A 10,000-nucleotide genomic window follows, 5' to 3' on the forward strand; every position below is an offset into this window, starting at 1 on the left:
ACATCTTGGGGGGACACCGGAAATCTGGTCCGAATGAATAACCTGGTCCATTATTTTATTCTGCCTAATCTCTAGAGCCTTTGAGAGTGGTTTGTAATCGGTACAAAGAAGTGAAACCGGGCACCAGTTCTTAAAGTCAGTACGGTCTCCTTTTTTGAGTAGAAAGGTGAGCACTGCCCTACGGCAACTCAACAGTAGCGATCCTTTAGCCAAACTGTCATTGAGTACATGCACCGGATCCTCTCCTAGTTCCTCCCAGAAAGACTTGTAGAATTCAACAGGAAGGCCATTGATCCCTGGCACTTTCCCAGACTCCATGCCTTGAAGGGCTCTGTGCAATTCCTCCAGACTCAGCACACCTGATAGCGCTGCATTAGCTTCTTCAGATACCTGAGGTAGGTTAATGAAGAAGACGCTTTCCTGACTGTGTCCTGACCCAAGTTTGCTTGTGTATAGCTGTTCATAAAAACAAACTGCCCTCTTTCTTATATCTCTAGGGTTTAGTAGAAGCGCTCCAGCCTCAGACCGTAAGGCGTGAATGAGTCTTTTCTGTCTGTTATTCTTCTCTAGAGTGAAAAACTATTTAGATAGTGCATCCATCTGATCTACAGATGTGGCCATTAAAAATGCTCGAGAAAGAGAACATGATCCTGCAGTACGCCGTGGTATGCTAGGGCAGGGGTTCCCAAACTTTTCCAGGCAAGGCCCCCCAAATGCTATTAACATTCGACCGAGGCCCCCCTTTTGCAAGATGTCTTTAAAACACATTAAAAATACAGACTTCTGAATATATCCCCCTTTTTAAATTTAATTAATAATTACATCTTGCATCTTTACATTACATTACATTAGGAATTGATTGTGTGTGTGTGTGTGTGTGTGTGTGTGTGTGTGTGTGTGTGTGTGTGTGTGTGCGTGTGTGTGTGTGTGGTTGCCTGAGAGTGAGTAAGAGAAAATCATGTATTTATTTATTTTTCACACCAAATTGTTGAGGCCCCCCGTGTCAGATTTTTAGCGCTATCACAGGTGTGTCCCCGGCCCCCACTTTGAAAACCACTGCGCTAGGGTATGTCACTCATTCAGTCAGCGCTGGCGAGATAAGACCGTTAGGTGGCAGTTGTGTCACATTCTTTGAGCGAGCGAACTGATTTCTGAAGGTGTAGTGAACATGATATTACATTTCATTGAACAGTTAAACGAATTACCTCATCTTGATGTGTTAGTCTTAATGCTATAGTGACAGTAATTTTATAATTTCATTGAACTGTAGTGGTTTGAAACCTAGACCGGACCAGAACACCCAGTGCTTTTACCCCTGATATGTCGGCCAACTGGGTTTTTCTTTTAGAGAGAAGTTCCATGTAGTTTGGATCTCCTGTAGACGCTGTTAACAGTTGCGGTTTAATTACGTCTGTCTCTAAGGCTTTCAAGGATTGGATTAGTTCTCTAGAGCTGTTGTGAATATACTGATGACAAAATTGTTTTACTTGCACTTTGCCAAAGTCCCACCACCTTTGTAGAGATTTAAATGATGGTTTTTTGGTTCTAAAATCATCCCAGAATAATTTAAAAGTATCCCTGAAATCCATATTGCTTAATAAATGAGTGTTTAAATGCCAGTACACACTTTGAGGTTTGATAGAGCTCACGATAAAAGAACACTGCACCATGCTATGATCTGAGAAACTGACTGGGAAAATATTACTACTTTATAAAATACTAAGATGGTGTCTAAAAACAAAATCTGTCTAGTCTTGCAAGGGATAAAACATTATCACGTGTATGAGTTCAAGTAAAAAACTGTCTGTCTTTAAAGACTTCTTCAACCTGATATGACACAGGACTAACTCCCCCACTAAGTGTGGTGTTATGGCTAAGGACAGAGCTCCCTTCCAATTCTCGTGTCCAGTCCATGGCATTTTTAACATCACTGTGTTTCCTGAATAAAAGTAACATCTATTTTTTTCTGTTTAATGAGTTCACACAATTCAGTCCTTTTTTATGTTTTTAGCACCATTTAAGTTCTGCGATGCAATGCGCACTTCACTCAACCAAAAATAAAAATAAAACCAGCCTCAACAGACAACACACCCTGCTGGGGTCCTTAAACTCAGACCTTCTCACAGCCATCACTCAGTTCTATGCTGAGTTTTCTTATAATCTTCTTTAGCCGATAAACTTCTTTATTTAAACACCCTTCAGCCGTCAAACGTTTAGATTTATCAGTGAACTGTTTTAGGTCAGGAAAATATTCTAACACGTACCCTTCTTTTGCTTTTAGTTGATTTAAGAAACAGTTTAATGTCCTCTACATCGTAGTTATGACCTGAACATTCACTCTTGGACAGCACTGTGCTGGAGTCACTTCACTTTCACTCTCAGTCAGTACGTTTACATGGACAACAATAATCCAATCTTAACCCGATTAAGACAATACTCTAATTAAGAAACTAGCATGTAAACAGCAATTTTTAATGACCTGAATCCGATTAAAGTCATACTCGAAGTTAACACAAATTGAATTAAGACGTGTGGAGTATTCCTGTTTTACTCGCATTATCGACGTGCGTTACAGACATGTACACACCTCAATCACATTATTAACATCGTGTGAGAGTTTTCACCGCATTTTGCAACAGGACACGATCACACACGGCAGTGCTCAACCGCTCAAAATATTCTCACCATTTTTAGCCCTGCAAAAAATAACATCTTAGCAAGTACATTTTTAAAAAAAATTAAAGGTTGAAATGAGCAGGTCTGTAAATAGGTTTATTAATATTTTATTTGTCTTTTTATAATCTTATAATAGGAAATATTACATAAATTACATTAAAATCTTATAATAGGAAATATTACATGAATTACATTTAAATCTTATAGGAAATATTACATAAATGTGACTATATTTGAGACTTCCTACGATGTAATTTTTTGCAGTGTGACAATTGTCTTGTGTCGTTGACTAAATATCTACATTTCTCCTCATTATGAGGAACAAAAGTCATTAACCATTACATAAACATTACAACTAGCCAAGGATGAGTTTTTAATGTGTTTCAGAGTCCCTAAGACATGACCTGTGTACAAGAGCTTCTCAATATTTTACTCAACAAGCAGGAAGAATGTTAGTGACTCGTCCATTTTAATATCAGATACTTTTTTAAGAACAAGAACAGGAATTGTTGACGCTGTGTGTGTGTGTGTGTGTGTGTGTCTGATGTTCTCCATGTTGTGTACTGTAATAATGTGAGTCTTTCACTTTTCTCCAGGTTTGACTCTAAACAGGGAGAGAAAGAACGAGAAGAGAGATGTAGAACATTTCTACTGGATTTGTGTCTGCAAGCAGCTCTACACCAACCACATAACATCCAGGAGACAGTGGAGAAAGTGATGACATTTTATTATAAAGAACAGAGTGATTTCCTGCTGGATCTGTACTCACGTGTGAAGCAGTATGAGAGTGAAACAGGCAGGAGAGTCCTTCCAGCATTGCTGCCAGTTTACCAGTCAGGTCCTGCAGTCTGGTACATAAAGCTCTCAGAGAGAAGAGTCTCCCTCCTCCTAGAAGTGCTGAAACTCCAAACAGAGAAGAAACCAGTGGAGCTGAGAGACTGCTCAGATGAAGAGAGTGAAGTGAGGAGTTTCCTTCAGTGTCTGCCCTACATCTCACACCTCAGGTTTAAACGGTAAGTATTTATAGTTTTCTCGGATGTGCTTTAGTGCTCTGTGCACCACAGCTGATAAAAGCACTGTTTTTGTTTTAAAATGAAATATTCCTGTAGATAAATATCTCCATTTGAAGAATAAAATATCTGGTTCTGTTAGGGAACAAAATTATTTTGAGTTTAATCTTTTATGAGGTCAGTCCTGAAATGTGAACAATCAGTTCAACCCTGATTTAATCCTATTCATTGTTAATTTGTTTCTTCTGATCCAGTTTTTAAAACTATTTTTTTTCTACTTCAATCTGATAATTCCTGAAGTGTTGGGATATAGTGCACATTGTTATAGTATGCAAAGTGGTCAAAGGGAATGCAAAAACAAAAGAAAAAAGCCAAATCTTTTCATTCATTGTTACTAAGTAGGGGTGTAACGATACACGCTGATCACGATTCGAATCGTGATCCTGGCTTCACGATTCACTTCTATTCGACTCTCAGAATATTTTGAAAAAAATTTGAATCGAGTAAAATAGTGACTGAAAAAAACCTTCTTTTTTATTTCTGAATTGTAAGCAATGCAAAAAAAAGTTTTCTGCTTATATAAAACTAACTAAAATTATTTTTCTATAAACAGAGGTTTAATATTGTACATTCTCACATTTTAACATCATCATGATAAACCTCGTCACAGTTTAGCATCACGGTGCATTGTTACACCCCTATGAGTAAGATCTGTGTCCTGCTCTTCATATTACACCTTTATTTCAATGTCTGATATCGTCTCATACATTTACCATCATACTAGTCTTTTATTTTTAAATGATGTCTTGTGTTTATCATTGGTCATCTTCAGTACCCACTTTATCCTGATCATATTATATTTGATAGCTTAAAAAACGATTTCCATCTTCAGTCTGTATTTTCTGTCCCTTATTTTTTTTCTACATTAAAGACAAGTGCTTGTGTTTAAAAGAGGTGGTCTATACGCTATTGAAAACCCTGTCTCAGCTTCTATTCAATAAAAATCTTCCAACCTCTGAAGTGCGAACTCCATGCAGGAGATGTTAATAATCTGAACGGTGCACTCAGGAAATCAACTTAAGTAATTTTCAGCATTTATTTCTAGAAAGTAACATGATCTACCAGCAGAATAATAATAAAAAAGATTTAAATAAAGTAGGTTTTTTCTAATTATATAATAGGAAATACTTCATAAATGTTACTATATTTGACACTTGCTATAATTTTTTGTGACAACTGTTTAGTGCTGTTGAGTAAGTATCTACATTTCCCATCAATATCAGGAACAAAAGACATTAACCATTACATAAACATTACAACTAGCCAAGGACAAGTGTTTATTGTGTTTCAGAGTCCCTAAGACATGACCTGTGTACAACAGCCTCTCAATATTTTACTCAACAAGCAGAAAGAATGTTAGTGACTCGTCCATTTTAATATCAGATACTTTTTTAAAAACAAGAACAGGAATTGCTGAGTCCGTGTGTGTGTGTGTGTACCTGATGTTCTCCATGATGTGTACTGTAATAATGTGAGTCTTTCACTTTTCTCCAGGTTTGACTCTAAACAGGGAGAGAAAGAACGAGAAGAGAGATGTAGAACATTTCTACTGGATTTGTGTCTGCAAGCAGCTCTACACCAACCACATAACATCCAGGAGACAGTGAAGAAAGTGATGACAATTTATTATTATTATTATGAACAGAGTGATTTCCTGCTGGATCTGTACTCACGTGTGAAGCAGTATGAGAGTAAAACAGGCAGGAGAGTCCTTCCAGCATTGCTGCCAGTTTACCAGTCAGTTCCTGCAGTCTGGTCCATAAACCTCTCAGAGAGAAAAGTCTCCCTCCTCCTAGAAGTGCTGAAACTCCAAACAGAGAAGAAACCAGTGGAGCTGAGAGACTGCTCAGATGAAGAGAGTGAAGTGAGGAGTTTCCTTCAGTGTCTGCCCTACATCTCACACCTCAGGTTTAATGAGTAAGTTTACAAAGTCTCTGTGTTTATAGACAAAATACTTTACTGGGACACCTGCCCCGAACCAAAATGTTTCAATATTAAATTAGTATTTAAAGACTTTTTCTAGAGGTTGGAATCCTATGTTGGAGCCTTGACATAAATCATAACAGTAATTTATATCACACACACAGAATAATTTAAATAAAGAAATCAGTTTATATCAGTTATGAGATCCAGGCTATGAACTCAAGTGATGGAAACATGTAGCACTGAAAGTTCACCTGCTGATCATTTAATGGATACAGGACTATTGTTTGTGATCAGTTTGCTGCTACATGCTGTTCCTTCACATGAATACGACATTACCTGAGATTCAACCCCTATTATTGATCTGAATTGTGATTGTTAGCTACCTACCTTACCCTGAACCTGCTAACACTGGTTATTAGCTGGCTAATGTTAGACAAGTTAAAGGCATTTTTTTTTAAAAGTATTTTTTTAAACAATTCGCTAAAAAAAACAAAAAAAAATATATATATATATATATATATATATATATATATATATATATGAAACAATTAGTTGAAATATTGAATGCAAACTGAAATTTAACTCTATATTTATTTTTGCCAAATCCACAGTGCCTTTAATACAAATCTACCCTACGTTAAATACACTTCTATCTCGTTTAGCTAGCTGATGTAGATTAGCATTTTAACTAATGGATCTTAAGCCTTGATGTAACTAGACACTAACAGTCCAGGTCTGATTGACCCATGTCTAAATATCTAGATAATTTCACCAGTCACCCAAGTTACTGCGTTATGTAGATGAGAGAGAGAGTGAGTATGAGTGTGTGTGAGAGAGAGAGAGAGAGAGAGACAGAGAGAGACTGTGTGTGTGTGTGAGAGAGAGAGTGAGTGTATGTGTGTGAGAGTGAGTGTGTGTGTGAGAGAGAGACTGTGTGTGTGTGTGTGTGTGAGAGAGAGAGAGTGAGTGTGTGTGTGTGTGTGTGTGTGAGAGAGAGTGTGTGTGTGTGTGTGTGTGAGAGAGAGAGTGTGTGGGTGTGAAATAAATAAATAAATAAATAAATAAATAGCTGCAGTACACCGTGGTACACTAGGACAGGGGTTCCCAAGCTTTTCCAGGGCAAGGCCCCGCAAATGCTATTAACATTCAACCGAGGCCCCCCTTTTGCAAGATGTCTTTAAAACACATTAAAAATACAGACTTCTGAATATATCCCCTTTTTAAATTTTATTAATAATTACATCTTACATCTTTACATTACATTACAGTGTGTGTGTGTGTGTGTGTGTGTGTGTGTGTGTGTGTGTGTGTGTGGTTGCCTGAGAGTGAGTAAGAGAAAATCATGTATTTATTTATTTTTCACACCAAATTGTTGAGGCCCCCGTGTCAGATTTTTAGCGCTATCACAGGTGTGTCCCCGGCCCCCACTTTGAAAACCACTGCGCTAGGGTATGTCACTCATTCAGTCAGCGCTGGCGAGATAAGACCGTTAGGTGGCAGTTGTGTCGCACTCTTTGAGCGAGCGAACTGATTTCTGAAGGCGTAGTGAACATGACATTACATTACATTGAACAGTTAAACGAATTACCTCATCTTGATGTGTTAGTCTTAATGCTATAGTGACAGTAATTTTATAATTTCATTGAACTGTAGTGGTTTGAAACCTAGACCGGACCAGAACACCCAGTGCTTTTACCCCTGATATGTCGGCCAACTGGGTTTTTCTTTTAGAGAGAAGTTCCATGTAGTTTGGATCTCCTGTAGACGCTGTTAACAGTTGCGGTTTAATTACGTCTGTCTCTAAGGCTTTCAAGGATTGGATTAGTTCTCTAGAGCTGTTGTGAATATACTGATGACAAAATTGTTTTACTTGCACTTTGCCAAAGTCCCACCACCTTTGTAGAGATTTAAATGATGGTTTTTTGGTTCTAAAATCATCCCAGAATAATTTAAAAGTATCCCTAAAATCCATATTGCTTAATAAATGAGTGTTTAAATGCCAGTACGCACTTTGAGGTTTGATAGAGCTCACGATAAAAGAACACTGCACCATGCTATGATCTGAGAAACTGACTGGGAAAATATTACTACTTTAAAAAATACTAAGATGGTGTCTAAAAACAAAATCTGTCTAGTCTTGCAAGGGATAAAACATTATCACGTGTATGAGTCCAAGTATACTGTCTTTGATTGCCATGTAAATGCCTCCAAACAACACTTAGATCAAGTTCTGTGCAGTTAAAATCACCACCAAGAAATAAAAATTCATCAGCGGAACAGTTCTGCAGCGTATAACGTGTCTAAAATGTTCTCTATTGCTGAGGTGGAACATATACACACATATAAAAATAAAACTGTCTGTCTTTAAAGACTTCTTCAACCTGATATGACACAGGACTAAAACGTTTTGTAAATAAAATTCCAACTCCCCCACTAAGTGTGGTGTTATGGCTAAGGACAGAGCTCCCTTCCAATTCTCGTGTCCAGTCCATGGCATTTTTAACATCACTGTGTTTCCTGATTAAAGGTAACATCTATTTTTTCTGTTTAATGAGTTCACACAATTCAGTCCTTTTTTATGTTTCTAGCACCATTTAAGTTCTGCGATGCAATGCGCACTTCACTCAACCAAAAATAAAAATAAAACCAGCCTCAACAGACAACACACCCTGCTGGGGTCCTTAAACTCAGACCTTCTCACAGCCATCACTCAGTTCTATGCTGAGTTTTCTTATAATCTTCTTTAGCCGATAAACTTCTTTATTTAAACACCCTTCAGCCGTCAAACGTTTAGATTTATCAGTGAACTGTTTTAGGTCAGGAAAATATTCTAACACGTACCCTTCTTTTGCTTTTAGTCGAATTAAGAAACAGTTTAATGTCCTCTACATCGTAGTTATGACCTGAACATTCACTCTTGGACAGCACTGTGCTGGAGTCAGTTCACTTTCACTCTCAGTCAGTACGTTTACATGGACAACAATAATCCAGTCTTAACCCGATTAAGACAATACTCTAATTAAGAAACTAGCATGTAAACAGAATTTTTAATTACCTGAATCCGATTAAAGTCATACTCGAAGTTAACACAAATTGAATTAAGACGTGTGGAGTATTCCTGTTTTACTCGCATTATCGACGTGCGTTACAGACATGTAAACACCTCAATCACATTATTAACATCGTGTGAGAGTTTTCACCGCATTGTGCGACAGGACACGATCACACACGGCAGTGCTCAACCGTTTTACGGCAAACAGGAGAGCACGGCTGTGTCCCAAACCGCGTTCTTACCTACTATATAGTAGGCGATATACAGTACATGTATCTCGGCTACTATCTAGTAGGTTTGGGACGCAGCCCACGGCTTCAAGCAGTCGTCTATTAGCACATACAGCATGACAAATAATTAACTGCATTTGAAGCGTTCGTAAAAATTTTAAATAAAAACTTCTAAGTCTGTATACGATACCATAACGAAGACCAACTGTATGTCGATACGTGAAATTCTGGAGGGACGTCGGACGGCGTGGCGCGGTGACGTAATGACGTGTGCTGTTAATCTACTTATGTTCAATAACATGTCAAACGGGAACATGACAGGAGTATTCTAAAAGCGACTCGTGTAAACACCTTAATCACAGTGTTGTCTTACTCAGAATAAGGGCAATAATTACATTACTGCTGTCCATGGAAACGTAGTCCGTGTCGTTCTGTTCTTCAGATTCTTCTAAATCGGCTTTCTTCAGTAGTCTAGAGTCATTAACGTTGTCCGAGTTTTTCCTTTTTAGTGCCACTTTAAACAATACGTGTTCTGTCTCCATTTCACAGTCATAGACCCCTGTTTATTTTCCCGTTTTTCCAAGTTGCAATTAAACTGTTTATTATCTGTACTAGGTGATGACGTTATGGCGCTCGCACCTGCATTTGTCAGCTCTGTTGAGGTCAATCTAGCTTCTGCAGGCCCAGCAACACACACCTCTTCCCGCCAGGATCCTTCTCCGAGGCGGGCTCTGCCTCGGCCGAACCGACCCCAGACGGCCCTGCAATAACCGGCTCAGTTGCACTATTCTCGTTGTCTGTTAGTTTAATCCTTACTCTTGTTTGGACACGCATGGACTTAATGTTCTGTTGGTCCACATCCGAAACACTTCACCCGTGGTTGCGAAGACCATGTAATCAAAATCATCCACCTGAAAGTTTAATTCTAAATCTAATTCCACGTCATCTTTCACGATCATGTACACAAATCTTCTGAGTGAAATAACGTGCTTTAGTGCTTCAGAGGAGACTCGCAACCGATTGTGATTTTTAAAAAAATCGGTGAG

The 10,000-nt window shown here is 38.2% G+C and overlaps 1 protein-coding gene across 14 annotated transcripts in view; it reads left to right on the forward strand.

Moving 5' to 3' along the window:
* LOC108272987 (uncharacterized) overlaps positions 1-10,000 on the forward strand; it is a 104,612-nt gene that overhangs the window by 20,953 nt on the left and 73,659 nt on the right. For 12 of the 14 annotated variants that reach the window (XM_053683910.1, XM_053683919.1, XM_053683916.1 and 9 more), the window contains 2 exons: positions 3,273-3,689; positions 5,241-5,663. In XM_053683910.1, the coding sequence (XP_053539885.1) occupies positions 3,273-3,689; positions 5,241-5,663 (840 nt within the window). The remainder of the gene's footprint in view (positions 1-3,272; positions 3,690-5,240; positions 5,664-10,000) is intronic. The other 2 variants (XM_053683914.1, XM_053683923.1) reach the window with 2 other exon arrangements.

Source organism: Ictalurus punctatus, chromosome 12 (assembly GCF_001660625.3).
Source record: "Ictalurus punctatus breed USDA103 chromosome 12, Coco_2.0, whole genome shotgun sequence".
NCBI lineage: Eukaryota > Metazoa > Chordata > Actinopteri > Siluriformes > Ictaluridae > Ictalurus > Ictalurus punctatus.